Genomic DNA, 27904 nt, shown 5'->3' on the forward strand with positions numbered 1-27904 from the left:
TCATCTGGGCCTTAGGACAGACTATTTGTTGCCTTGCTGAGTGGGAGGAGGCCCCACCACAAAGGTGCCCACTCAAGGATGGAGCCACAGAAAAGCCATCTATCCTGAGCGCAAGCTAAGAGGACTGAGTGAGAAGGAAGGCCCTCCCCAGATGTCTGCGGGGCTACTTCTCCTGCGTGTTACTAAGTGGAGTCTGGGTGGGATGTACCACATGGCTGCAAAGACATTTCCAGCTCCAGGATCCTGTGGCTCCAACAAAAGCACTGGTTTTTCTCTGTCCCAGCACTCAGCGCAGTGCTGGGCACAAGATACGATAAGGATTTAATAAACATTTTCTTCATTTACTCATTCATCCGGTACTGAGTGGCTACAATATTGGTACAAGTGACTTATTGACATTCTCATCATGAATGAACCCAGCAGCTCATATGCTGCTGCATATGAAGCCTGACTTGGCAAGAACCTCTTTGGAGAAGCAAAGGCAGGGCTGGGCCCATCACGCAGAGAACCCCGTGTGGCGTCACTTGGAGGGCTCCTCGGCAGACAGCAGACCGGGACACCAGAGGAGGGCCAAAGAGTTAATATATGGGATCCTGCAAACTGAGTCAATGTTTTTCTTAGTATCCAGTGACTTCAGTGTGGTGAGTGGGGCAGAAGTAACATCAGCCAGTCAGCGTTTACTAACCTTGTACTCCGTGCTATGACAGAGAGGCAGAAGACAGCCCCTGCCCTGACTTTCTAGTTTTTCAGCAGTTCTTTTCAGATGTAATTTATATTCTCAGTTTTTTGAACCTGGAGCATAGTTAAGGTTCCGTTGTTTCTGATTAGAGCTAATATAGTAATTCGTGTACTATAATTTGAGATCTGGAAGCATTAATCCCCTTTTATTTCAATTTATTTTCCAATTTCATTCCAATTTTTTTTTTAATCATTTCCCTTGTGATTCTAGACCCTCTGTTCTTCCAAATGAATGATGTTATTTTGTCTAACTGCAGATTATTCCCGGTTGGTTTCTTAGCCTGACTTTCCAGGCCATGATATTCCCTCATCCCCCTCTCCCACCCCATTAATGTTATCAGTCGCTCTTTATGTACATTTGTGAAAAGGAGCAAAAATACCAACTTCTAAGTTCTATCAGCAGAGAGAAGTTTTACATGCTTAACAAATGCTTCTGTGGCTAAAAATACATGTCCAGGAGCCTGATGCAGAGCCCTAAATGTTAGCCTTCTTCCCCCTCCCAGTTTCCTAGGCCACCCCCCCCCCCCCACAAAGAAGCTGACCGCACATTCCCCTTCCAAAAGGCCAAGGTGTTACTGAACAATGGCCCCATTTCACTCAGTGTTTGTGTGGCCACAAAGGAAGTTCATGAGCAGGTTTCCCCTCTGCTTCCTGAAGTGTGCTCTGGTCCATTGTCTCCTATTGGGGGTGAGCTGGCCCTGAGGCGTGTGCCAGGTCCCCAGGGCTGATGGCAAGCAGGTTTCTACAGAAGGGGTTGGCGTCCTTCATGAGCTGGTACCTGGGACAAATGCTAAGTGCACTGTGATCCTCGGCCAAGGCAGCCTCCCCAAGCGAGACGACCAGGTACTTGTCCAGGGAAGTCTGGCTTCTCAGGTCACTGCAGAAAAGGTTAAATGCTAGAGCGAAGAGGTCTTGAGAGCTCTCCCCATGCCTGCCCGCACTTGGGTGGCAGGAGCTGTCACACGTGTCCGCCCGGCTGGAGAGGAGGAACACGATTCTGTCGGCTTCCTTCTTCTGGGTCGTGAGCCACAAGACCAGGCCCAGTTCTGCAATTTTCGTCTTCTGCCACTGGTCCAGGATAATATCGCTTCTGCAGTGATCCTGCAAGTACTCGGCAAAATTGCAGACGGTGTGATAGAAGCAGGCTTGGGGGTGGTATACGAGGAGTACCTTAATGGGTGGGAGGAGTGTGGGTGCATGGTGAAGAATCTTCTTGACTTTTTCTGCGAACAGAATACAGACAATACACTCATTAGCTGGGAGATGTGGATAGAAATGGGGTGTCAGGAAGATGACTTCACTGTGTGTGGTCAGGGAGGTGTCTTCTAGGATCATGGACTCTGCACCTGCCTCACAAGGTTGGGGTAAGCTGTTGTCATAGCCCGGCCATTCTGCCATGCCTCCTCCTCCCCTCAGGAGCTCACCTTTATTCTTCACAAACTAACAGACGCTGTAAATGCCAGCCCTAAAAGAACCTTGAGCAGTCAACACATAACCTCCCAAAAGGAGAGTGCCATCCTTCCAAGCAAAACTGTTGCCTCTCCAATCGCCTGAGCACAAACATTTTTAATTGCTGTTACCATGCAAATACTCATCACCTCAACCCTCTGTAGCAGGAAAAGCTCTCCAAATAGAGACTGAGCAGAAGAAATCAAAACCCCATGGGCAGAAGGTGAAGTGCATATCACTGCTCTCCTCCCATCTACTAACAGAACTGTACGGAGATGCTTTTGAGGAACTCTCACAAGAGGAGCTTGTGTCTCAAAACTTTTACTCACTTATCAGAAGCTGTTCTTTTATTCCCCTGTGCAATAGTCTGCCACATCTTAAACAAAAGAATTCGAGTCGGATTCCTGACTTGTTCCAAGACCATTTCTGTCTGGTTTCCATTAAATATATAATGAAGAGAACCATGATAGCTAACATATATTGACATAAAAACTGCTTCTGGGATTGAGAAGAGGGAATTTTCAGCTGAGGTCTCCAAAAAGAATTTTTTTTTTTTGGTAGACAAGATGGAATGTAGGTGGGAGCCAGTCACAAAGAAAACAGTATAATATTCCACTAGCATGCATACACACAGCAAGGATCAGCCAGTTTCCGAGTCTAAATAAGATAAAATTCTAACTCATCTTGGACCAATTTAAATCTCAGCAAACTTAACTGATTTAATTTATGGAAGAATTAAATTCCAGCTGAAATTGTTCTGGTTGAAACATGGCTTTTTCATCTGCCTCGCTTCCCATTTTAAAGGGTCTAAACATAAAGAGTGATGCAGTATATGGGGAAGGGCCAATGCTGAGTTTGGAGTTAGAGGTGCTGATTTTGAATGGCTGGAGTCTTTGGCCAAAGGTGGGCTATTTAAGCTCAGGGTTGGTGGTCATCCCATCATGGACCAGAGGGTGGCGGCATCTCTCCACCTTCTTCCATCAGAATAGCCCATCATCGGAATAATCCCCAGGGCTCCATGTAAGTGGGATTTTACCATCTGTATTACAGAAATACACAGGAGAAAGGCCCACAGGCCTGACGCCATCTTTTTACTGGAATAACTCAACAGATTAAAAGCCCTTTCCTGAAACAGCCCACAACAAAGAGCTTTGTGACCCTGCCCCTCCCCTTCAGGTGTCTCTCTCACACACACTTTGTATTATAGGCCCTAAGTGTAAAGTCCTTGAGGGCAGGAGCAATTTTATCTTCGTATTCCCTTTGCCCCGGCCCAGCAAATGGTAGATGCTTAATAAATTACGTTTCTTAGCCGTGTGGGACCTGCCTGTTTGTGCTTTGCTAGTATGGACCTCAGAACCTCAGGGTCACAGCACTCTGAAGAGGCCTTGGGAGACTTCAGGGGAAAAGCAGTGTTAGAAAAGGCTTCTTCAATGTTTCTGTGTATTTGTACATGTCTTACCTATGCTTGGAGCCTGTGAGGAAGTGCGGTGGGTGAACGTACACACACGTATCAGTTTATCAGTATATCAAAGACCATGTGAGAGCTTCTCCTCCACAGAATCCAAGTGAACTATACAAATGCCATCCTTGCAAATTCATAGATGCCTGCTGAGAATGTTAGCGCTAGAAAAGAACCTGGAAATGATCTCCCTGGCCTGGACAGCTGGACCGCTCTTTTAGGCATCTGATAATCAGAAAAGTCATTACGGTTCAGCAGCATCACCCCAGAATGCCACTCAAAAGCTTCTCCACTTACCCTACACATCCTTGCTTGGGCATTTTACAAATGATCGTAAGGGTTATTGTAGATTACAAAATAAAGAAGTCAGACACAGGTGTCGGTTGCCGGGTATACCAGTATGTGTGGGTGGGAGTGCTAGGTTTGTTCCCAACGTCCAAAGTATCTCCAGCAGATGGGGGAGGGGGGGTGTTTATCCACATGGGAAATAATTATGGCTGGTCCACCGAATCAGAGCCACAGGAACTACAGGCCCATCCTGGAATGTGATCAGTGTTGAGGTCAGCTTCTGTAGGAGGCAGAACTCACTAGCCTTTCCTTTTGGACTTTGAGCCGAGTGACTGGAATGGCCACTGCTGCCTCTGGTCCATGGCACCTCTTCCCTTTCCTCTACGCGGGCCACATTCCTCTTGGTGCAAGAAAGCGCAGAACAATAATATTTCACTAATATCTTACCCTTCTCATTTTTAAGAAACACTTTCATCTCCACGATCACCTGAATTCAGTGCTGACCCATCAAACCCAATTTCATACAGATTGAGAGACAGACAGGTTCAAGGACCCGCCCAAGGTGACAACCAGTATGTGGCAGGGCTGGGACTCAAGCCGTCATCTCCTGAGCCCACAGTCCATGCTGATCCCATCACATTTTAGCCACTGCTTCCAGGTGACAAAAGGGTATGTGTATTTTAAGCCCTATTTTAAACTCAGTTACCAGCAACATCAGGAGATCTGTAAACCTGCGAGCCAGGGCCCTTACCGTGCCTCCACAGAAGATAAAGTCCAACTGCTATCACCCATACGGCCACACTCAGAGTAGGGAGGATGAGGAACATCTGATGTTTCCGTGGTTGGCTTTTGTCTAACAAGAAAAAGCAGAACCACAACCGAGCGTAAAGTGGTTTATCTCAGAAGGTCCCTTCCCTTTTCCCCAGCTGCACACCCAGGACAGAATCTCTCTATCGCCGGCGGAAACACTAGCAGGCCTTTATGAGGAGCAGTGTCAATCCTGGATCTGAATGGTGCTGGGAGGAGCTCATCAGTTCCCATTTGGGGCTAGAAGACCTGGCAGAAGCAGAGAGAACAAGATGGAGACCGCCCTTCCTTCTCACTCCATTCCTCCCTGCCAGGATGTATCTCACCATACGTTAGCTTACACCTGTGATTTTGACTGGCCTTTGTCATCTCCCTAATTAGACACTGAGTTCTCCAAGGCCAGGCGCTCTGCCCTAGAGGCTCGGACTGTTGGAGCCAGAAGGATCAGATAGCTTTTCCAAAGGACATTCCACTCCAGCCTGGTGAAGGAACCATGACTTGGAGGTAAATACATCGCTCTGTCATGCCACGGACCTGGGAAAACGGCTTTTGGGATGCTTACCCAAGTTTGCTGGATGTCTGATTTCTGGACAGCTGGACACAGTCCCTCTGCGCCGTATGCAGTCATTGTTACATGTAGAGAAATAAGGAATTATCTGAGAAAAAATCACACCTGTGGATTTGTTTCTGTATATCTGGGCCACGCTCAGCCCTGCATCACCCTCTCCCTCCCCCTTCCTCCCCTTCCAAAGGACTGAGGTGTTGATAAACAATGGCTCCTCCACTGGCCTCTCGCCCCTGCTCTGGCCAATAGCGCCCCAACCAAGCCCCCTCAAGAGTCAGAGACTGTTCCAGACTGGAAGGGACCATCGAGGCCATCTCATCCAGTCTCCTCTTTTTACAAGGAAGGAAACCAAGGTCCAAAGACAGCATCCAAGCTCACTCCAGAAATAAACAGTCCTGCCTCTGCATTCTCAAATGCAAAACCTTTCCCCCTAGTCTGAAAATGAGGAGTTTGGCACAGATGAGTTCTGAGGCTCCTTCCAGCTCTGACACTTAAGTCTAGTGCTACATCCTGCCTCAGTCCCTAGTTCTTTGACTCCATTTCTGAAAAATGCAGATCAATTCAACCCAATCAGCCTTTATTAGAAGCCTGTTATGTGCCGGATATACTGAGAGCTGGGCACACCAAGACCAATTAGAAGCAGTGCCTGCCCTCAAGGAGCTTACATTCTCCCAGCACACCCACACCCTAGTTCTTGTGTGCCTTGTAGAACAACATATGAAAAATGAAGTAAGACCATACCTTCATTGGCCAAGCATTAAAAGAATTTCTCATCTACCAAAAATACCAGTACCTAAAACTTTCTGGCTTACCAGTCTACCAATCCCAACATAATTAAAATTTTAAATTTTGATTTTTTTAAATAAATTATTTCCTATTGGTAAAGTAAACAGATGTCTTCTTAGACGAGTCCTAGTAGAGGTCTTATTTGACTTAGGACAATAGTTTGTAAGATGTTTTATGGACTCTAGTAAACTGGTTTTGGCTACATCTCACCTGCCCAGCTACTGCCCCATGGAGACTAGGGAAATGAAAAACAACCTGAAACTCAACAGGGACTTGGGTGGTTCAAGAGTTCCTAGCCTATTGTTGTCAGATAACCAACTGTCTCCACTGGAAAATTGTTTAGGCACCCTAGGCCTCACTTTCTGTATCTGCACAGTGAAGACAACAATCTCCGTTTACCTCGGTAATAGAGATTTAAAGCTTCCTTGTCAGACAAAGCTCCCTCCCATCTGCCCCTTGTCCTGGCAGTGACCCAGAAGCTGAACTGACCCACATGAGTTCCCCTAATCCTCATGACAACTCGGTGAGATAGTCTATGGAGCTCTTATCTCCATTTTAGAAATGATGAAACTGAGGATCAGGGTCACACATATAGTGAGTGATGGGACTAGGACTGGAGTATCTCTACTGCCTGCTTCTGTCCACCTCCAGGGTTACTGTAAGGATACAGAGGGCTGAGAGAGTGGGATGAACTGTGGGAAGTGAAGAGTCAGACGGTCCCTGCTCTCAAGGAGCCCACATTTTAATGAGGGAGACAAGCCACGTGGAAGGTTCAGCCATAAGTCAGATGAAAAGGCCCCATGGTTTTTAGGGTGCTGTGACAGAATGGGATAAGGCCTCTCATGTCTCCAGCACTGTGCCTTCATGCTTCTCCTAAGTTTACTTTGGGGAGTCAGCCCTGGAAAGATGCTGAAAATCAAAATGACTTCATCCATCCACAGTGCCTGAGATGTTTGATCTATTAAAGATGGATGATAGTACTTGGGCAGAGTTTCTCACTGAAGGAGCTGAGTGTCAGAGTCCATTGTATCCGCTCCTAAGCTGTCCTGGGAAAGTGAGGCCTCACGCCCTTTCAGGACAAGGGGCCAATGGGAGGTAGCTCCTCCAGATCACCTGTCTGAGCAATCAAGGTGCAAACTAATTTTCAGAAGAAGTTAGGTTTATTATTATCATCTCCATTATACAGATAAGGAAGCTAATGGACATGCCCCAGGATAGAGAATTGAGTGGTCTGACACTTAGGGACTCTCCAACTGCTGGAGTCCCTGTTGGATTCGAGGTTGTTTTTCACTCTGGGGAACTCCTCCCCAGTGATTGGGCAGGTATATCAGGACATGGAGCTGGACCCCAGTGAGTCACACACTTCAACCTTTCACATATTTGCAAACAAAATGAGCAGCATTGCTGACCCCACCAGGTAGCTGGTACAGCTAGAGGTGGATCACAGCATGAGCCATCAGCCTCCCCCACCCACACAAGGGGACATCAGCCAAACAGCTCAACAAACGTACTTCGCAATGGAACACAAAGGTTGCCTGGGCAAGAAAGGGAGCATGGGATGAGTGCTATATACAGATGAATTCACTAGAAGCCCAGGTATGGGGGAGGAGGGTGGGAAACAAGCCAGTGAAGGGCTAGTTACCTGCACCAGGGCCCCTTTCTCTTCCTCTGCCGTCACTGTGATGACCACAGAAGCCTGGCTCTGGTTCAGCTAATGGACAGAATGACCATGGTTACATGGCAGATTCAGGGGATACGAGAAGGGAGAAAGCCACAGCTCTCAATGATCCACCTCCTGCTGCTAATCCCCCACCCACACCTCATCGACCACAGGGATGCCTAGCACACTGCTGGCACCAGGATCATCGCTGAGTCCCAAGGAGCCTTCCTGAGGCAAACCCCAGTAATCATTTGGCCTATCATATGAGTCCTTCAGAGAAGTCAGACAACCTGCCTACTTGGTGCCCGGCACTGTTCTAAGTCCTGGAGATACAGAACACCCAGCCACTTATAGATGGCAGTTTCCCTAAGAATATTTCAAGTGCCCCCATCTAATCAAATCAGGGCTCGGGCTTTCTGGGGTAGTAAATCCACCAGGAACAAAGCCAGGGATTGGGATCTGACTGAACCAAGTGAGGCATGAGAAAACTGGAATATTATTGTGCCTCAAGAACCAACAAATAGAGGAATTCAGAGAAACATAGAAGACATAAAAACTATAAAGTGGAGAAAGCAGAACCAGAACAGTCATACATGATGTAAAGGAAGGGATGAACTCAAACCAGTTCTAATGATTAATCTTGGTCATAGAGAATGGATAAAGAAACATGCTTCTCTCCCTCCATCGAAAGGATTATGAAGTCAGAGTTTCCTACGCCGATAAATAGTTGGTTTTGCTGAATTGCTTGTCCTTGTTCCAAGGAAGGGGGTATTCAGGAAACTGATTGTGGCTTAAGAAACAAAAGGCCTCAATAAAACATAACCAGTACATTAGAGACCTAAGACACTCAGCCTTGAATCCTGTCCAGTGTATCCTCTAGGCCTGGCCTTCTCCCTTTCCCAGGATAAGGAAGGAGGAGATGCTACAAAGGGAAAAGGGCCGAGCCTAGAGAGAAGTGAAGACAGTACCTCTAGAATGCCACTGTTTCCTAGGACATCATTGTTGTTTTCAATCAGGACCAAGTATTTGAACCCAAGGCTGCTGGTGCTAAAATTCACCTCCACACTCTTGTCCTTCTGACATGCGGTGATGTTTGGGGTCCACAGGCTCCCTGTTGGTTATTCCAAGATGGGAAAGGGTGAGGTTATCAACTCTGCCCTGATAGAATTCTCCGACACCATCTCTTCCCTCCATGGAGGTAAATACCCCATACTCAAAGGCTCTGGGATCAAGCCATTAGTTTCCCAGAAGAAGTTCTGACTGCCCCAGAAGGAAGCCAGGCACACTGAAAGAAGCATTCACTCTCTCAAGACCCATCTCCTCCACTATCCTGCTGTGTGACTGTGGGCAAGTCATTTGCCTGTTTTCTCCTTAGTAGAAGAAATGGGTTCATCAGGAGCATCTCTAGGGGTACCTCCCATTTAGAAGTTTCTGTGATCAAAGGTACCAAAGGCCATTCTTCCCTACAGTGGCTTTCACACTGGGGGAGTCATCACCTCATAGATATAGAATTGGAAGGACCCTCAGAGACTGTGCTAGTCTAACCACCTCATTTGACAGGGGAGGAAACTGAGGCCCAGAGAAGGGAAGGAGCTTGCCCTGTGTTATGCAGGTAGTAAGCAGCAGACTCAGGATTCAAACACAGGGCCTCTGACTCTGAATTCGGAACTCCTTCTGCTGTACTTTGGAACCTGGTTCCATGTCTGTTTCCTTCCCATAATACACATCGGAGGAAGAGGTGGCAGGAAGCATTCATGTTGGAATTTCGGGGGCACAGGGAGATGTCGCCCTGCCAGCCTGACCTTCACTAGCTTGCTCAGTGAACAACGTGAGGATGAGGGAACACCTCAACCTCCCCTGGCACAGGCTCTGTGCTGTGTCACCTGTGGCTTCATTCATGTGATTTGCAAGTCAAGCCCCTGGTTCACTTCTGGGAACCTGAAGGGTGTGGCCACACCACACGGGCTTAGTGTCCAGGTCAGGCACACCGCCCAGAAGCAGAACTAAGAATCCGGTTGGGGTCAGAACCAGGGTAGACACCTTATGAATCACTCCCATTTCTAGAGCTCCCAAAGGTTCCACAAGAACTTGGCTCATGACAGCCCCATGAGGCTGGATTATCACAGGTTTATCCCCCTTTTACAGGGGGAAACTGAGTCAGGGGATGAAATAGCTAGTGTTTATACGGTGCTCTAAGGTTGGCTAAGCACTTTACAAATGTCTCATTTGTAATGGTCCCCATTCTACAGATGGGGAACTGAGGCAGGCAGAGATTAGGTGAACTCCCCAAGGTCCCACAGCTAGTAAGTGTCCAAGGCTGGGAGGACACTCACTGGCCATCTAGGTAACCCCCTTATTTTGCCGATGGGAAACTGAGGCAGGCAGAGGTTAAGTGACTGGCCCAGGGTCCAACAGCTAGTGAGGATCTGAGGCCAGATTTGAACTCAAGTCTCCAATGTGTCACCTCCAGAAGCCCCATACTCACCATATTCTTGACACTTTTTTGTATATTTCATCACTGGGTCTTGACAGTCTAAGAAGGTAAAATAAGATGTTTTTACACTTTAGCCAAAAGCTCGTTTTTCCTGAGTCCTCATCTTCCCCCAACACACACATGATTGATGATGCCCCATAATGAAACAGCCCAGCACATAAAGCCCAAAGCCAGGCCATTGAATTTAAATGCAGCAGTTAAATTTTAACACCAAACCAAGGAAAGAAACTAATGCCCCATGCCATGCAAATCAGAAGCCTGGAATATAAATAGCACCAAGTCCCAGGAGAAGGGTGGGAGCCCTCCGTCATTTCCAAATGAGCTTTTTTTGTGGTTCTAGGACAAGTTGAAGCTGGCTGTCATCCCATAGACTGTGAGACCATCCTGGCCTGGATCCTGCCTTGAACACGAGGCCATGGAAATCTGCCTTTTTTGGCTCCCAATCCATCCGTGAAAATAACCCAACCCATTTTGTTCTCAGGCATCCCTGGCTTGTGTATACTCAGGTGGGGGTGGGGGGTGGGGGGAGAGTCCATCAACAGGGCAGGGGAGGGAGAATGGAGGATCCTTTGGGTTTAAGACCCCAGAATCCAACCCTGTTCACTTTAGCCCAGAGTCCTGGGCTGGGAGGGGGAGGGGGGGGGCGGGGCGGTAGCCCCAGGCCACAGTCTGCATTTCTATAGACTCTGTCAATTGTTTTCCCTAAAAGATTCTAAGCCACTTGAGGACAAGAGCTTCTTCACTCTTGTTTGTTTGGGTTTTTGCCCACCATCATGCACCTGGCATGGTAGGTGCTTAGGAAATACTGGCAGACACACCTGGGATCCCAAATTTCAATTTAAGAAACATTCACTAATTATCTGCTGTGATTACAGCCCCATGCTGGGTGTGAGAGGAGATACCCACCTCACGGAGCTTGTTAGGGGAACTGACAGACAGGAGTAGCTAAAATTCATGATAATCCTCCTGGCTATCATGGCCCAATCAGATTTATTAAGCCTGTGCATCAGGCATTATGCTAGGCACTGGGGACATAAAAGGAAATGAAAACTAGCCCCTGCCCTCAGGAAGCTGACATTTGACTACCCATTGGACAAATCCAAGGATGAGGTTTGGGTAAGGCTGCAGGAGGGAGTGGTGTTGAGGCCAGGCTTTTAGGGATGGAAAAGAGTTACCTCAGGCAGATTGGGGAGAGGTAAAGAAGGGAGGCCATTCCAGGAATCAGGCACTGCATGAGCAAAGGCAGGGCACTATGGGGTTTTCCTGGGGGACCATGAGGAGTCGAGTTTTGCTGGAGTGTAGAGCATGAACCAAGGAGGAGTATTACATGATGCTGGAAAGGTAGAGGAAGGCAAGATGGGGGCAAAGGTAGGACCCCAGGTCAAATCCTGCCTCAGGAACTTCCAATCTATGTGACCCTAAGCAAGTCACTTCACCTCTGTTTGCCTCAGCACTGACCTTCCAGAGATGTGGTGAGCATTAAATGAGATGATAATTGTAAAGCACTTAGCACAGTTCCTGGCATGTAGTAAGTGCCGTATAAATGCCCGCTATTGTTGTCGCTACTATAATCATCAATATTAAGATGATAGAGCAGCTTTAGCTAAACAGTTGAAGATTTCATACAGAGTTCTAACATGGCCGGACCTATGGATGAGGCAGATGAGTTCCAGGAGCCAGCCGCATGGGTGAACTAGAGGCAGAAGTAGAGAACTCCAGTAGAGAGTCCACTGCAATAGACCAAGAAGGTGACAGTGAGGGCCCCTGGTAAGGTGGAAGCTTCAAGACTAGAGAGAAGAAAGATCTTAGAGACAGCTGAGGGAGAATGGACCTCCCATCTAGAAGGGATGAGGAGCAACCATATTGACCCAAGTGGGCAAGTCAAAGAAGGAGCAGGTCTTGGAGGAAAGAGAACGAGCTCAGTCAGGAGGTGACATAGAGTTTGGAGTGTCCTGGAGGCTGTCAGAGATGCAAGAATTCAGGCCTGGAGAGGCAAATTTAGGAGTCTATTGGTCAGTCAACAAATTTTAAACAAGCCTCTGCATAACTGGGGAGAACTGAAATCATGGATGTGAATGGGATTGCCAAGGGAGAGAAGAGAAGGTCAAGGACAGAATTTGGGAGAACTTCCCACCTTGAGGATTTGCGAACAGGATGAGGAGCTAATGAAGAACCAAGAGGGCATAACATCTCCAAGCCAAGGGGGGGAAGAGTATTCAGGGTGCTCCTTGGTGTCACATGCAGTAGAGAGGTCACTGAGGCCACCAGAGTAGGTGACTAAGAGAAACTGGTGACTTTGGAGAGAGCTGTTGCCATGATCTCCACTATAGTGTAATCTCCTTGAGGGAGAAAGGATTTTTCATTTGTCTTTGTAACCTTGCCACCGTGATAAATGCACATTGAATTTGGTGAAAATGCACACAGAAACCAGATTATGAGAGGACAAGCCAGGAGAAGGGAGTCAGGAAGCAGAGACACTGTACGATGACTTTCCCAGGAAGTTTCACCATAAAGGGAAGGAGGGGAGAGATGGTAGCAGGGACAAGGGGAAGATTTCCACAAATTAGGGTAACAGATCAGTTTGTAAGCAGAGGGAAAGAGGCAATGGGGAATTCCAGCTTGAGGAGGCCAGACAATGATGGGGTACCTACTGGGGCAGGGTCCCAAGAGACATGGGGAGGGGTAAAATGGAGGGATTCATCTTGGGAAGAAAGGAAGCCACTTCTAACTCCTAGATGGGAGGGATAGAGAATGGGAGGGGGTTCAGTGAAACTGAGAAGTTTTGAGTAGCTCTCTTTGAATATGAATGAAAAGCCCAGCAGGTTGACCTCAGCAACGAGATGTGAGAAGCCTGTCCCCCAACTCCTTTTTGTGTGTTTGTCAGGGGAGTGCCCACAGGTATGGAACACTGTATACATTGGCTGGTGTGTGGTTTTTTTTAATGTATTGATTGGCTTTGCTGATTTTTTTCTTGTTTTCTAAAAAAAAAATCTGTCATAATGAGATGGGAGGGGGAGGGAAAGCAAGGGATACAGAGGGACATTTAAAAACAAACAAAGGAGGCTAACAAAAACTTACTTAAGAAACTAAACTATCTATTTTCCTGAAGCCCCAGTATTCCCGAAGAACAACCATACCGCTTTCACATGTTGTTTCTCTCATTAGACTGAGTTTCTTGAGGTCAGGGACCTCATTTTTGCCTTTTTGTCCCCAGTCCTTAGCACAGTGCCTGGCATACAGTAAGCAGAGAATTATGCTTGACCGACTGCCTGAATCAAGATAGATGATTGCCTGGAAATCCTGGGCTTGAGGACTGCCAGTACAATGAAAGCTGTGATGAGCAAAGGCCAGAGGGAAAGATCCAAGAAGGCCCTTACCTGGTGAGATGAATTTCACAGACATGGCTGTAGTATCTTCATTCATATTTGCAGGTGGGATATTATGGGCTCTGATGAAATAAGAGGTTTCTGGCTTTATAGAGAATCCAATGTAATGAAACTGCCACTAAAAGACAAAACAATTCGTGACAATTCAAGGGATCTTGGACGTTGATTTTCAGTTTCTGATCTGTGGCTTAAAGTCATCAAGTCACATGTCAAGTCTCTATCCATCCCAGCAATGGACAGAACAAAATGCATGGCCTGAACTGCCATGAGTTGTCAGAGCCAAAGAGGAGAGGCAAGGCAATATGGCGGATGAAGCACTACAGAAGCAACATGGAGTAGGTCACGTGTGTAGAAGATAGAGTCTTCTTCTACTTAGGACTGAATCTCACTCAAGACAGAACTGTGAAGCCTAGGGACTCTGCAGGACCCCAGAGAGGATAAACTTGAAGGGACTCTTGTGAGATTGAAAGTGACTTCTGCAGCTTTTACTGTGTAAATAAAATCTGGTCTAAGTCTGAAGCCTTGTGAGTCAATATGCTTATAAAAGGAATGGGGTGCCACCACTGAGGAAATGTCAGTGAACTTTCCAGGTTCTACCTGAGGTTGAGGCAGCAAGCCAGATAAATGAGAGAGATCCCAAATCACAGCCAGGCCCTCCATCTTAGGAGGCTGCCTGTAGATTCCAGCAATTACCCCTGGAAGTGACCAAGTTATCTGACCTACTCCACTTAGTGCTAAAATACACTCTCTGGGGTTTCTCCTTACTTTGCTGCCATTGGGTGGGGTTTGATTGTAAAATACTTCTGTGTAATTGCATCTCACACAGCTGTAGGATGAGAATTGGCCTTTTCCATCCACACAGATCTTGGTGGCCTTTAGCATCTGGATGCTGCCTAGAAGCAACGGGGTAAGAGAAGAGCATCAGGGAAAAGTCAACCAATAGACAACCAGCCAACATTTATAAAGGGTGCGCTATGAGCCAAATACTGAGCTAAGCCACAAGGATACAAAGTAAAATGGAAACCTGTCCCTGCCCTCAAGGAGTTTATACTCTAATAAGGGAATCAAACCATATGAATCAGAACATGGAAGATAAATACTTGAGTGGAGGGGAGGTAACTTTAGAAGGGACAGTCCTGAAAAGAGATGGACAAGTGAAAAGATAAAGACATCCCCCCACTCCAAGGGACATCATAGTGTTGGTGTCAGCATCTCCGAGGGCTATCAGCTGGAGGGGGCTCTGTCACCCAATTGTGCTCCAGGAACTGGGTATAACATTCCAGCCCTGAGTACCAGGATGGATCTGTAAGACAATCGTCGAGGGAGTTATACTACAGAGGGCAGGCTCAGTACTGGGTGATTAAAAACCACTAGCAGCTCAGGCACCCTGGCCATTGGTCACAAGAAATGCTGAGGCCATTTGCCTACATCCTCTTTCTAGTTCCCCGGTGTATTTTTCTTTTTTTGCTTGCTTTGGCTGATCGCAATAGACCCAATATCTTGGAGACTTCTATGCAGCAGAGACATATATTGCCTTGCTTCCACCATCCATACATCCAACACTCACCATCTTGCTTGAGTGTCCAGCTTATGTTCAAAAGGACTGCATCTGAATTGGTCTCGGGGCTGGCAACCGAATCCACATGGAGGGTCTGCAGCCCTCCTGGAGTCAGGCTGTTTTTGACCTTCCACTCTGCAGATGGACCTTGGAATAAAAACAGGAAGAGCTGACATTTGTACAGCACCGTAGAGCCTGATAAGGTACTATCGGTAGTGCAAGTGTCATTGGAGGCGGCAGGGTGGCTCAGCGGAGAGGTGTGAAGACCTGAGCTCAATCCAGGCTCAGATACTTACTAACTGGGTGACCCTGGGCAAGACACTTCACTTCTGCCTGCCTCAGTTAACTCAGCTGTCAAATGTGGTAGTCACAGCACCTCCCTCGAAGGGCTGTGAGGTTTGAATGAGATACTGTGTGTAAAGGACTCCAGAAATGTTTGGAATTGTTATTAACAAGTTTCTTGAATTCAACTGAAATGAATGAACAATGAACAAAAGACCAAAGGGTCCTTTGGAAAATCCTAGCCCAGCCTTCTATAAATATAAAAAAGAAAAGAAAAGCATCCACCCATCTCGATGCCGAGGGACTGGGGCCCAGCAGAACACATAGTGGTGAGTGAATGGTACAGAATACTGCTCTGGCATAAACAGTGACAGATGTGAAGAACTCAGAGCAATAGGGAAAGGACATCGAAGATAAGAATGCAAATAGGCCTGATAAAATCTAAAGGAAGATAAGAATGCAAATAGGCCTGATAAAATCTGAAGGAAGATAAGAATGCAAATAGGCCTGATAAAAATCTGAAGAATACTGAGAAGAAAGAAAGCACGGAGGGCCGGATGCAAATAAGAGAATGTTTTGGTCGAGTTTCCTTTAAGCAAATTAGAGTTTGGACTTTAATCTGTTAATTCTGTGCTTTATTGGGTTTCTGTATCTGACAGGATGTTTTGAGGGTAGCTATCAAATTCTAATTAAAAATGATTTTTGAAAGTCATCCCAAGATGGAAACTCAGCCTCCTCATTTTTCTTTGATCCCCAGTGACCACGATCAGTCGCTTTGTTTCTTTCAATGGGCCATAGCCATGATTTTTAGCAGACTCAGTTACTTACCCATCTCAGGAAAACACTTTATAGACTGCAAGAAAAGAAGGAAACCATGCATCAGTCACCAAAAAATGACAAATCCCTGTGGTCCCCATTCTGACCCAGATTTTCTTAACACAGTCCTTGGCACATAGCATCTGTCTTTAGAATGTTTGTTGAATGAATGAATGAGTAAATGAATGAATGAATGCATGAATGGCTTATATTTACCGTGAGGCAAGTCCTAGGAATGACCTTGGAGGTCACTGAATCCAGCTTCCTCATTTTACAGAGGAGAAAGTCAAGGCTCCAAGAGGTTAAAGAGCCTTCAACCTGAGTGTCTGAGGCTGGTCTTCCTTATACAGAGGCAAGAACTCTCTCCACCCAACTACATGTTTCCTACCTCTCAATCACAGCCTGACTTCCAGGTACTCAAAGACAATGGGTACTTTTTTTTTACACTGGAAAGTTAAGTTTTTCCCCATGAAAAAACTTTAGCAAAATCAGCTGAGCATCACTTGATGCCTAGGGACCAAATAAAGCCAAAGGCAGTGATTGGCTATGAATTTTCACATGGGGCTGGGGGAGGGGTGGGAGCCCCCCCCCCACCTCAGGGCACCTGGGGAGAGATGGGGACCAGACCTGTGATTCCATTGATCTAAGAACTCCCTACAAAGAAACTCCCTGTACTGATGCAGGTCAACACCTGCTTATCATCTTGGAGGGGGAAGGGGGCCTAGAGGACAGTGAGGGGCTCAGTGACTTGCCTGTGGAACCTAGGTCTGCCTCATTTTGGCTTTGACTGTGGTACCATGACCTTCCACACAGTTAGATGGTACCAGAGTCAGAACAGGTATGGAATGGACCACAGGTCCCTTTCAGCCTTGAAATACTGTTATCATGAGACTAGAACCTGCATCCTGTGACTCAGCTGCTTAAATTCTGGGGTTGTGGGGAGACAAGAGCTTTTTAAAGGCTATAGGATGTTAGGGAGGACCTACCTTGACCTAATGACCTCCCCCACCCTATTGGCTGGCCTTACTCTAATACACTTGGCCATCAGAGGTGCTTCCTGGGTCCATTAGCTTCATTCCCACCATGTCTCTATTTCAAAGCCATCTCTGAGCCAGGGTGAGAAAGGCACGGAACCAAGCTACTCTCTTTCTGGGGCCCCTGGGATTTGAGTTGAGTCCCAAATTCTTACCCATCCAATTCACTTTTAACTGAATATCCTGGCAGTGAAACTCCCCCTCTCCCTGGAGTCCATCTGTGGCCCAGCCCTGACTGCCACACTCTCTGGATGGCCCTCCCACAACCCTCAGAGATTTCCTGGGGTGAATGGCTCCCAGTGAAAACTCTGCCAGCCAACCCTGAGAATCACCTGTCTCTCTCCCTTCTCACTCAGCTGAGAACATTTGCATTTGGGAAAAAGCTTTTAAAGCTATTTTGGCATCTTGGATGTTCCTCCCCTTCCCATCCCTCTGATTTCTAAACTAAATCATTCCCAGTGAAGCTGTCATCCACCATGAAGCACTGGAATTAGGTTATGGTTGGTCAGAGCCTTGCATCTGGAGTTAGAGGACCTGCGTTCAGATCCTAGCCCTGCCATTTACTATTTATGTGAGCTGCAGCTTCCTCATCTCGAAAATGAGAGAAGTGGGTTCGAGGACCTTTGATTTCCTTTCCCTGGCACAGAGTGAGTCCTTAACGAATGTTGGTTAACCTCTGCCTTGGCCCAAGACCCATCCTACTACACCAAGTGCCCTCAATCCACCCTGCCCTTAAAAGGCTGAGATGTGTTGGCCTTCCAAGAATAGCTTTTTAAGAGAAACCTTACTGCATGTTGAGCTCTGGAGATGGGCTCCTTTGAGGCCCAAAGCTCATGTCTTCTGATAGAGGAGAAAGGAGTCTTAGATTGGGATGAAAGAATGTGTGTGCCAGAGGCAAGGCTTCTCTCAGGAAGTGGCAAACAGGGACAGAAGTGACCCTGTCCCTAGCTCCCCACACCCACCACCCACTGGCCCCTTACTTAGACATACAGGCTGCTATGTAGTCACACTATGGGATTAGGACAAAGGTGAGACTATTTGCAGAGTGGTCAGCACAGTGCCTGGCACACACTAGGAAGTGCTATAGAAATGCCAGCTACCGGCATCAGAAGAATTATCGTCATCATTGTGTGCCAAGCATCGTGCTGCTAAGTGCTGGAGACACAAAGAAAGGCAAAAACCCAGCTGCTGCTCCCAAGGACCTGAACTCACATTCTAAGGGAGAAACAACACACCACCAACTCTGTGCATGCCTGTGTGCATGTGTGATAGCTACCAAGAAGATGGGAAGTAATCCCAGAGGGGAAGGCACCAACCAGAAGCTGGGGTGGGGAGACTGAGAAAGACCCCTGCCAAGGGGGCAGGATGGGGCAGAGACTGAGAAAGACCCCTGCCAAGGGGGGAGTGGGGCAGAGACTGAGAGAACAGTGAGCCAACAAGAAGGTAGAGAGAGGGAAAAACCCAGGATTCAAACCCAGGTCCTCAGACTGAATTCACACTCCCTGTACCAGGCCATCTCCTTATGTTTCTGTCCCTGTCCCCAAATAATACAAACATCATGAGAACCAGGGCCAAGTCTGGAAACCTCAGGGTGCAGGGGGCCAGGTTTTGAGGCTGCATCGGTCTGTTGAGTGTATCATTTAGGTGTTCCCGGGCCACTCCCCACTCCACCAGATGAGCTCCTGGTAGGCATGGAACTGGTCTGGGTCTTTCCTTGTATCCTTTGTGCCTGGCACACAGTGGGTGCTTAATCAATGCTTGTTGGCTGCTTTTTCTTCCTGTAACTATCTAGAACATTCAAGTGCATCTCAAGGGCTTGGGGTGTTGCCGACAGTTGAACCTCAGAACGCAGACTGCTTGTTCCTGGTGGAAGGGACAGAATCCTGACTCTAGGAGGAACTGTAGCATCTGTGTAGTCCCAGAATCACAGAATTTGGGAACTAGAAGGGACCCCAAGTAGGCCTGGCAGGGAGGGGATTCTCTGACAAAGAAGAAAGGAAGCCCCTGGCAGGGAAGGGGGCATTGGGGGGAGGCTCCCTGGCATGGAGAGAGGGTCAGCAATTTAGTCGAACTCAGACCTGAGCAAGAATCCCCTCTGAATCACATGTGACACATGGGCAGCCAGACTCGGCCTGTGGTCCCCACTTAAGGCAGGACCCACCACCTTCCCCCAGCCACCTTTGGACGTGTCTACTTGGGATAAACTTTTTCCTGATATCCAGTCCAATCCCTTCATTTAACACATGGGGATACTTGGGCTCAGAGAAGAGAAATTCCTTGGCGGAGGTCTCACAGGTACCATGTACTTGGTAAGACGACCTGTATAAAGCACTTGGCAAACTTTAATGTGCTGTACACGTGCTAGCTGTCGTTTGGGTCAGAGCTGGGATTGGAGGAGCAGATCCACCATAAACCTCCCCTTACAGTTTACAAAGGAAGAAAGCTGAGCCTGAGTACATCTGGGTGAGTCTGGGTAAGTGGGGCACCTGGCACCTGAACCCAGGTCTCAGCAGACCAGAAACCTGCCCGGGGTCCACATGCTATGCTAAGGGAAATACTGCCAGCTAAAACGAGGACACCCCCAGCCTGGCCCCAAGGCCAGAGGTCCGGGTCTCAGTTTCCTTCTCTAAAAAGAGAGGTGGCCCCAGACCACCTCTAAGGTCTCTCCCAGGTTGAAATCCGGGATGCTGTGATAAGATCCTGAGGGCCTGTGCTGTTGTGAGTGAAAGGGAAGAGAACTAGCAGTGCACCCACTTCACCCCATCCCAATTCTCTGGGGATCTCTGAGTTCGAGGGTTCGGGGCTGGAAGATACTTTAAGGGCCATCGAGTCCCACCCCGGCACTCTCCAGGCCCAAGAAAGGGAGCGGGCTTGCCCACAGTGCTCACACAGGCTGGGACAGCAGGCCCTCCTCCTCACTCCCGAGCTCGCCACTGCTCTTCGGGTTTTCTCCCTCCGGGGCATCCCACCCTTGGGCACCTTCCAGGAGCTCAGCAAACTCTGGGCTCCGGGGGCAAGGATGGATGAGGGAATGGGCAAGGGACAAGCCCGTGTGCCTCGGCCAAGGGGCTTGACTTCTCTGGTCCGCCTCTGTTCTGCTCTCGGGGATAGGAAGGACTTACGGGTGCTCGCAATTGCAAAAGGGATAGCATCCGAGTACGGAATGGGACTGCCTAAGCCCGGAGGGAGGCAGGAGCGCGGAGGTGGGAGCCTAGGGGCTGCGAGCTCGGGCAGCCCAGAGGCAGGTGGGCGCTGGAAGGGGGCGGGGCTTACCTGCTCTGAGGCTCCCTGCCGGGCGACGCCGCTCAGCCACAGCACAGACAAGCCCAGAAGGGAGGGCAGCCCTGGCAGCATCTCTGAGGATGGACAGGGCTTATGGGACGCACCAGCTGGTGCGGGCTACCCGCCTGGCCACGGAGCCTTTGGCTGCTCCGGCTTCCCGGCCCCGCCCAGGACCCCGCCCTCCCGTGGCCCTGCCCACGGGGTTGGGCCGGACTGGGCTGGGCGGGGCGGGAGCTCTGAACCCTGTCCTGGGGCCCGGGCCCGGGGCAGGCGTGCCAGCACTGCGCCCTCAGCCCCCTGGCTGGCATCCAGGTGCGCACTCAGGTGTGCATGACCTCCCTGAGCCTAAAGGTTACTGTTATGTAAAACGAGGCGGGTGGTTGGGGCGGCCTCGACGGCTCCCAAGGGCCCTCGCAGCCCAGGTCCATGCCTCGCTTGGGTTGCGTAGAGCAACGACGGGCTCGAATCCGAACTCAGCGCTCAAGGCGCGGTGGGGGGGAATGAGGGTGCCGCGAGGAGTAATGGGACGCCGCGTTCGGCCGCCGGCGGGCTACCCTTTGTCCTTCCTGGGCCTAGGAGACGGGGGGAGGGGCGGTGCCTGGCGGGCCCCCAGAGTGGGGGTGGGGAGCGGCCCGCGCGGGCGCAGCCGTTAAAGTTTAGCCCGGACGGACCCGCCCCCTGCCCGGCCCATCCGCGCTCGGCCTCCGGGACTGTCTGCAGAAGAGTCCAGCTGGGAGCCAGGAGCGCTGGCCTGACGGAGCCGGCTGGCTGGGAGACCGCGGTGAGGGCTGGGGCATAAGAGAGGGAGAGAGGGGGACTGGCAGGAGGGGAACTGGGGGAAAGGGTGCCCCGGCACCGGGGGAGGGGAGGAGAGAGGAAGAGGTGGGGCCTGGCAGGGAAAGGGGCTCTGGGGTAGGGGTTCCCTGGCAGGAAGGGGGAGGGAAGGAAACTGGAAGAGGAGAGGAGCCTGGCGGGGGTGGAGGCGGGGCAGCACCTCCCAAAACGTCCCCCGGGACTCGCTAACCTGGACCCTTTCTCCAGTTGTAATTTGTGCCAGGGCCAGGCACAGAAAGGGAAGAGGAGGGCAGTCCGATGCCAGTCTTGTGGCCCTGCCGCCTTCCGGGTCGCCTGCCCTCATCACAGGAGATAAAATTTTTAAAGCCCTTAGCCCGATGCCTGGCATAGAGCAAGTAGTTAATAAATGCTTGTTCCCTGGGCGGGTTTGGTGAGAAAGCGTCTCCAACTGTCCTTGGCCCTAGGCCAGCTCAGCGGGGGCGAGCACATTTCTCTTTGGAGAAGGAAAGTGCCCATTAGAGCCCAGTCCCCAGCCGGTGAGTCCTTGGCTCGAAGCCAGTACTAGTCGCCCCGCCCCGCCCCACCCCGCCAAGGTGCTTGCAAACCCAAGTTACCGAAATCGCTTTGAGATTCCTTGAAATGGACGAACACCTGTGCTTGTTGGCAGAGGTTGGCCTTTGGGACAATTAGTTTGGCGTTCAGGGGATGGGGGAGGGAGCTGCACTTGGAGCTAGGAAGGTCCGCCAATCAATGGCGCCGCAGACGCTGCCAGTTTTGTGCCTCTTGAAATGGCGGTCATAGTGTTGGGAGGGTCCAAGGAGATAACTCAAGTGATCGCTCCAAGAAAGGCTTTTAAGGGCCAGATAAAACTCCTTGGTGTTATTAGGGTTGAAGGGGACCATCCCCCTCGCTTTACAGATGGGCAAACTGACACCCAGAGATGGACATTCACAGCTCAGACCAAAGGACACCTCCTACTTGAGCCATTACTGGACACCTCCCCCACCCAGGCCAAGAGAGCCTCAGAGTCAGGGAAGACCCAGGTTCAAGTTCATGCTCAACTGCCTCTTACAAGAGCCTTGTGAAAGAAACAGGACCCAGGTTCCCTTTTTTCTTTAGTACATGAGGAAACTGAGGACCAGGACTGGTCACTTATTTACACACAAGTCATACACCAAGTAGTCCTGCCTACCTGCTATGCAAATTTGGAAGGAAGAGATAAGGCTCATCTGGAATACTGGGAGGTATCAGGGATACTTCCTGGAGAAGGTGGCCCCTGATGCTTAAAGGATGGGAATGATTTCAGCAGTGCAAGATTTGGGGGAGTCAGTAATGTTTGAAAGATCATGGAAAATGGGACTGGTGCAACAGGTTGTTGACTGGCTGGGTCCAAAGAGTTAATGGTTAAGGGTCACCTTGGCAGGGCATCTCCATTGAGGTGCCCAGGGGCTCAGGCTTCAGCACATATAGCAGACTTATCTCATTTGAAGATGGCTCCCAGCTGGGAGGGATGTGTCAGTGTTGTACTGACAGCGAGTAAGACACGCCACAGAGTATAAGTTTTAAATGGAGAAGTTTATTAGCCGGCGACCGTTAGGGGCAATTAGATCTGCCCAAATCAAAACGGTGTCCCATAGAAGTGGAAGTGTAGTTTTTATAGAGAGTACAGGGTACAGTAGTTAATTGTCATTTTGCAGACTCAGCATGCCTGTGTTATTTAACTTTTTATGACCATGATACAATAAGAGGAACCTCCTGAATAGATTGTAAATACAACATATCGGATAGCTGACAAAGTGTCAACTGAAATTACAACCCAGGATCTCTGTGTCCAACTTGCCATAACTTCCCACAACATGGTATGCTCAAGATAAGGCAAAAGTCATATAATCCAAGATAATGTCTAGGGCTGAGGCTTTCATCCTTAATGGCCACAGACAGGCCAAGGGATGTTCCAGCTCAGTCTGTTGACATAAGATAGAGACATCCCTGAGCCCACTCAGTTAGACAAAGGAAGATCATTAGGCATTAGGCTTTTCCTGGAAATTTGCTTACATTCCTTGGAAAAGTCTTGGGGCCCAGGACACTCACCAAATGGCAGGAACTCAGTCTGTTTTTTATGCAGACTGAGGTTTGCAATTAGGGGCTGGGGCAGGGTTTTTCTAGCAATAGCTGGCTACTCAGGTATCACATCAGGATGCCCAAAGACTTAAAAGTTGCTGTAGAGCATGGGGCTGAAAATTCACAAAGGATCCAGTTTTCCACCCGGGTTTAAAAAAAATCAGCTTCCATAGGCACAAGTTGGTGAAGACCAGATCAGGCAGCAATTTGTCTAAAAAAATGATCCAGGGGTCTTAATGGACTGCAAGCTGAATCAGCATGAGCTGTGACAGCTGAAGGAGAATTCTGCCTTGGGCTTCAGTGAGAGGCACAGCTCCCAGGAACAGAGAATTCTTAGCCTTGCTATCCTTGGTCCCGGTTGAACCTCATCTGTAGTCTTGGGCCCAATTCTGTGCACCAGGGCTCTAAGAAGGATCATGATAAGCTGGAGAGGGTTCTGAGGAGGGCTAGGGCTGTCTTGTGGCTAAGGGATCCTTTGTGGCCCTAGGGGACAGAACCAGGAACAACCAAATTGAGGCTGGGATTCATGAAAAACTGAACAATTGGAGAGCTGTCCCAGAGGACCATGGGCCACCTGCCTCCTGAGATGCTGAACTCCCCTTCAACGGAGGGCTTGAGACAGAGGCCAGATGACTACTGGGATTCTTTCATGGGTCGGGCAGTTGCTGAGGTCCCTGCAGCTCTGATATTCTGTTTTTGTTCCAGGCCAGGATGGGTGTGTGAACACGGACTCAGGGACCAAAGAGGATGGGATGAGAATGGGGGGCACAGAGTAGTCTAGATTGACCTCAATGGCGAGTTCATGAAGAGAGGAACTTGATATGGCTTCTGGAACCTTGAATGCCAGGAACAGGAGTCCATTTCATAGGCAGATAATGCACACAGCATTATCTGTGCATTAAGAAGACTACTTGGTGTGAAGGATGGGTTGGAGAGGGAGACAGACTGGAGAGAGGAAGGCCATGAGAAGGACCTAAGATAAGAGATGAAGAGCCTCACCTGGGAGGGCCCCAAGGCAGCAGTGCTGGCCAGACTCACCTCTTCCCTCCAGAGCTATTGCTGTCCTCTGAGTCCCTCACTGCCCCACTTCGATGATGGACCCACATATCTCACACAGGGATTCCTAGGGTCTCCTGGCCTTGGCATTTCTCAGCCAGCCCTGGCAATGGCATCTTGGCAGATTGGACCCAATGCTTCTCTATCTGGGTCTTTCTTGGAAAGCAGGAGTTTGCATTTTAGCAAATTCCCGGAAGGAAAATATTCATCAATCACACGGGGATTGGATTTTAGCTCAAGGGCAAACACACAAGTCATTATTCTTCAGAATAGAAAGTGGGTCAGTCAGAGAGCTGTTTGCCCAGGAGAATTTGGCCTTCCCACATTCCAAAGGAACTCAGATACCCCTAGCCAGGTAGAGCAGACCTTCAGGAAGGGTTCAGTCAATTAACAAGCATTTATTAAGCCCCTTCTGTGTGCACTGTGACAAAAGAATTCCTTGCCCTCAAAGAGCTTAATCTCATTGTAGGGAGTTGGGGGTGGGTGGGTGGGTCATAGATCACTCCACAACCCTTCAGTGATTACCTATTTCATGCCTGGCACGGCTCATACAGAGACAGTAGTGAAACAGAATTCCTGCCCTCAAGGTGCTTGGGACAGGTTGGGTGGGCATGAGTAAGGAGGGAAGGGGAGGGAGAGGGCTTAGGAGGGAGGGGATGATCAAAGTTCTTCTCTGAATTAACCTGCCTCTGGGACTCCCCCATCAGCATCCAGCCTCCCCCCAGCTATATTTCAACCAGCCAGGTGTGCCCATAGGCATCTGGCTGCTCAGAAACCCCAGGCAAAGGACTATCACTCTGGGGAGCATCATGGGGACTGTCAGAGGCAAGGGGACAGGACCTGAGGACGTTTTTCCTTCCTGTGCTCATAGAGTCACAGAGCTGGGCTTTGAAGGTCAGCTAAGTTTTTATAGATGAGGGAATAGGAATCTGCTCAAGGCCACACAGCTAGTGACAGAAGGGACCAATTCAACCTCCTTATTTTATGGAAGGGGAAAGTCAGGCTCAGAATGACAAGGTCACACAGGCAGTAAGAAGCAAAGCCAGGATGTGAACCCTAGTCTAGAATCAGAGCTGAAAGGGCCTTTAGTGTCCAAACCTCTCATTTTACAGATGGGGAAACCAAGGCCCAGAGGGGGAAGCGACTTGCCAGGTCTTCCTGCCTCTGGCTGGCGCTTTGACCAATAGCTCTTCTTCCCATTTTCCTCCCCCACTTTGGAGAAGGGAAGGTTTTCTTGTTTCACAAGAAGAAACCCTGGGTCAGTCCCATAGCCTGCTTCTCTCCTTTGGGAAGGGCAGCTAGGCGTGCATCCTGGTATGAGTCTTGCCAGCCCCCAGGGCCAAGGACACGGCCCAGGGATTGCCTTTCTACCCAGTAGACACTGCTTTGGGTTGGAGCCAGCCAAAAACAAACTAGACTCTGAGGAGAGAGAGCATTTCCCCACAGAAACTTTTTAGCTGACCAGAGACTCTGGGCCTCCACCTGGGCTCAGGCTGCCCTCCCAGGAGGAATTTTCCATTTTGTTCCTTCTCCAAATATTTCCCAGGCCACAGGCTCCTGCCCAAATGTAGCCCTCAGTGGAATCATTGTCTTCTGCAGGGACTGAGCATCTCAAACTGCAAGACCACATTTTGGGGAAGACAGGCCCTGGACCAGCTGTTCATTGAGTCCCCAATCCCTGGGAGAGAAGGGATTCTCTTTGGAGAAATAGCATAGGGTCAGGGAAAACCCCTGAATTTGGAAGGGTCAGAATCACAGCTGTGCCACATAGTACCTGGGTGACCTTGACTGGTCACTGCACTGGGTCTCAGTTTCCCCATCTCTAAAATGAGGGGGCTGGACTCTGAGGTCCTTTCTGGCTCTAATAGGATTCTGCCCTGATATTCTTTGGGGGGCGGGGCGGGGAGAGAGAAACAAGTCACTTCACCTCAGAGCCCATTTCCTCATGTACATAATAAGGCGGTGGGACTTATATTGGGTCCCCCACCCCTGCCACAATCCTGGTGAGTAGGGCTGTGTCCAGCTGGAGACCACCTACGGGACTTGAGAAATGCTGCCCCATTCCAATCATTTCATGGGTGGCCAGTGGCTCCTGCCAGGAGTGTCAGCCCTGGTGAAGGACACGGAAGGCTCTGAGCAAGCCTTCGCCACTCTGGCCCACAGGAGAACTGCAAAGAAACAAAGCCACTGTTGTCTGCGTTGTGAGCTGCAGTATTCAGCTGTACTTCAACAAAGTATATGGGTGAAGCCTCGCTTGTACTATAAAGTGGCTTAGGAAGAGACAGATTGAAAGAGGAGAGACAGAGGTGGGGAGAGAGAGAGAGGAAAGATAGAGGGGAGAGAAAGAGGGAAAGAAGGAGGAGAGATGGAGGGGGAGGGGAGAGACGGAGAGAGAAGAGGAGGGGAGAGGAGAGGTGAGTCAGGAGAGAGGAAAAAGAAGATGGAGTGGGAGCGATGAAAAGAGGGAGAGGAGGGGAAAAGATGGGAGAGAGAGAGGAGAGACAGAGGAGAGAGATAAAAGGGATGGAGTGGGAGAGGAGGGGAAAAGAAGGGAGAAGGAGAAGAGGAGGGGAGAGGAGAGGAGAGAAAAGGTGGAGTGGAGAGATGAAAAGAGGGAGAGGGAAGGGACAGAGTGGGAGAGGAGAGGAAAAGAGGGAGGAGAGAGGAGGGGAAAAAAGGGAGAGAGGGAGAAGAGGAGGAGGGGAGAGGAGAGAGATAGGAGATGGAGTGGGAGAGGAAGGGAAAAGAGGGAGAGATGGAGAAGAGGAGGGGAGAGGAGAGATGGGAGAGAGAAAAGAAGATGGAGTGGAAGAGATGAAAAGAGGGAGAGGGAAGAGATGGAGTGAGAGAGGAGGGGGAAAGAGGGAGAAGAGATGGAGGGGGAGGGGAGAGAGAAGAGATGGAGTGGGAGAGGAGATGAAAAGAGGGAGAGAAGAAGAGATGGAGAGGAGAGGAAAAGATGGGAAAGAGGAAGAGGAGACACGTGATGGGGGGAAAGAGAAAGAGAGGAAGAAGAGACAGAGGGATAGAAAGGAGAGGGAAGGAGGGAGGGAGAGACAGGACACACTTGGGCTGAACCTTGCAGGCAAATAAGGATGCTCAGAGCCCCCAGTGAATCTGCCATGTCTGTGGGAGCTCTCTCCAGCCCAGATCACAAGGCGCTATCATTTTTTGTTCAGATCTCCCCTGAGCCAAACAAGGAGCTTGGGGGAGCTGAGGGCTCATGTTCTGTGGTCACCAGTGAAACAAGCCAACTATCTCTAACCATCCCTCGTTGTCAGGACCACAAAGGTAGTATGTGTTGGAGTTGGGATTTGAACTCGGGCTT

At 49.4% G+C, this 27904-nt stretch overlaps 2 protein-coding genes across 4 annotated transcripts in view; one reads left to right on the forward strand and one right to left on the reverse strand.

Annotated features, from left to right (window-relative positions):
* Positions 1–1284: 1284 nt before the first annotated feature.
* IL17RB (interleukin 17 receptor B) lies at positions 1285–20746 on the reverse strand. Of its 2 annotated transcripts, none has more exons than XM_036737757.1 (11): positions 20596–20746; positions 16301–16325; positions 15200–15337; positions 14398–14525; positions 13624–13750; positions 10238–10285; positions 8811–8863; positions 7735–7803; positions 5304–5397; positions 4686–4787; positions 1285–1961 (listed from the first exon to the last, which is right to left on the reverse strand). In XM_036737757.1, the coding sequence occupies exons 1-11, from the start codon at positions 20674–20676 to the stop codon at positions 1417–1419; spliced, it is 1410 nt and encodes a 469-aa protein (XP_036593652.1). In that variant the 5' UTR covers positions 20677–20746; the 3' UTR covers positions 1285–1416. The 2 variants fall into 2 exon arrangements, with proteins under 2 accessions (XP_036593652.1, XP_036593651.1); XM_036737756.1 differs by having other exon boundaries at positions 8721–8863.
* Positions 20747–21163: 417 nt separating this feature from the next.
* CHDH (choline dehydrogenase) overlaps positions 21164–27904 on the forward strand; it is a 33148-nt gene continuing 26407 nt past the window's right edge. Inside the window, exon 1 of one of the 2 annotated variants that reach the window (XM_036737755.1) lies at positions 21164–21385. The gene's annotated coding sequence lies outside the window, so the exon portion shown is untranslated. The remainder of the gene's footprint in view (positions 21386–27904) is intronic. The other variant, XM_036737754.1, reaches the window with a different exon arrangement.

The sequence above is a fragment of the Trichosurus vulpecula genome, chromosome 9 (genome assembly GCF_011100635.1).
Source record: "Trichosurus vulpecula isolate mTriVul1 chromosome 9, mTriVul1.pri, whole genome shotgun sequence".
Lineage (NCBI taxonomy): Eukaryota > Metazoa > Chordata > Mammalia > Diprotodontia > Phalangeridae > Trichosurus > Trichosurus vulpecula.

What these genes read in the sequence shown, in the direction of transcription:
- IL17RB (XM_036737756.1), bottom strand. Translation starts at nt 20,676, where the DNA reads ATGCTGCCAGGGCTGCCCTCCCTTCTGGGCTTGTCTGTGCTGTGGCTG. An exon ending in CTGGACACTCAAGCAAGATG is followed by an intron (nt 14,526 to 15,199) that starts GTGAGTGTTGGA and finishes CGTTGCTTCTAG; the next exon opens with GCAGCATCCAGATGCTAAAG. An exon ending in CCCCACCCAATGGCAGCAAA is followed by an intron (nt 13,751 to 14,397) that starts GTAAGGAGAAAC and finishes TTTGTCTTTTAG; the next exon opens with TGGCAGTTTCATTACATTGG.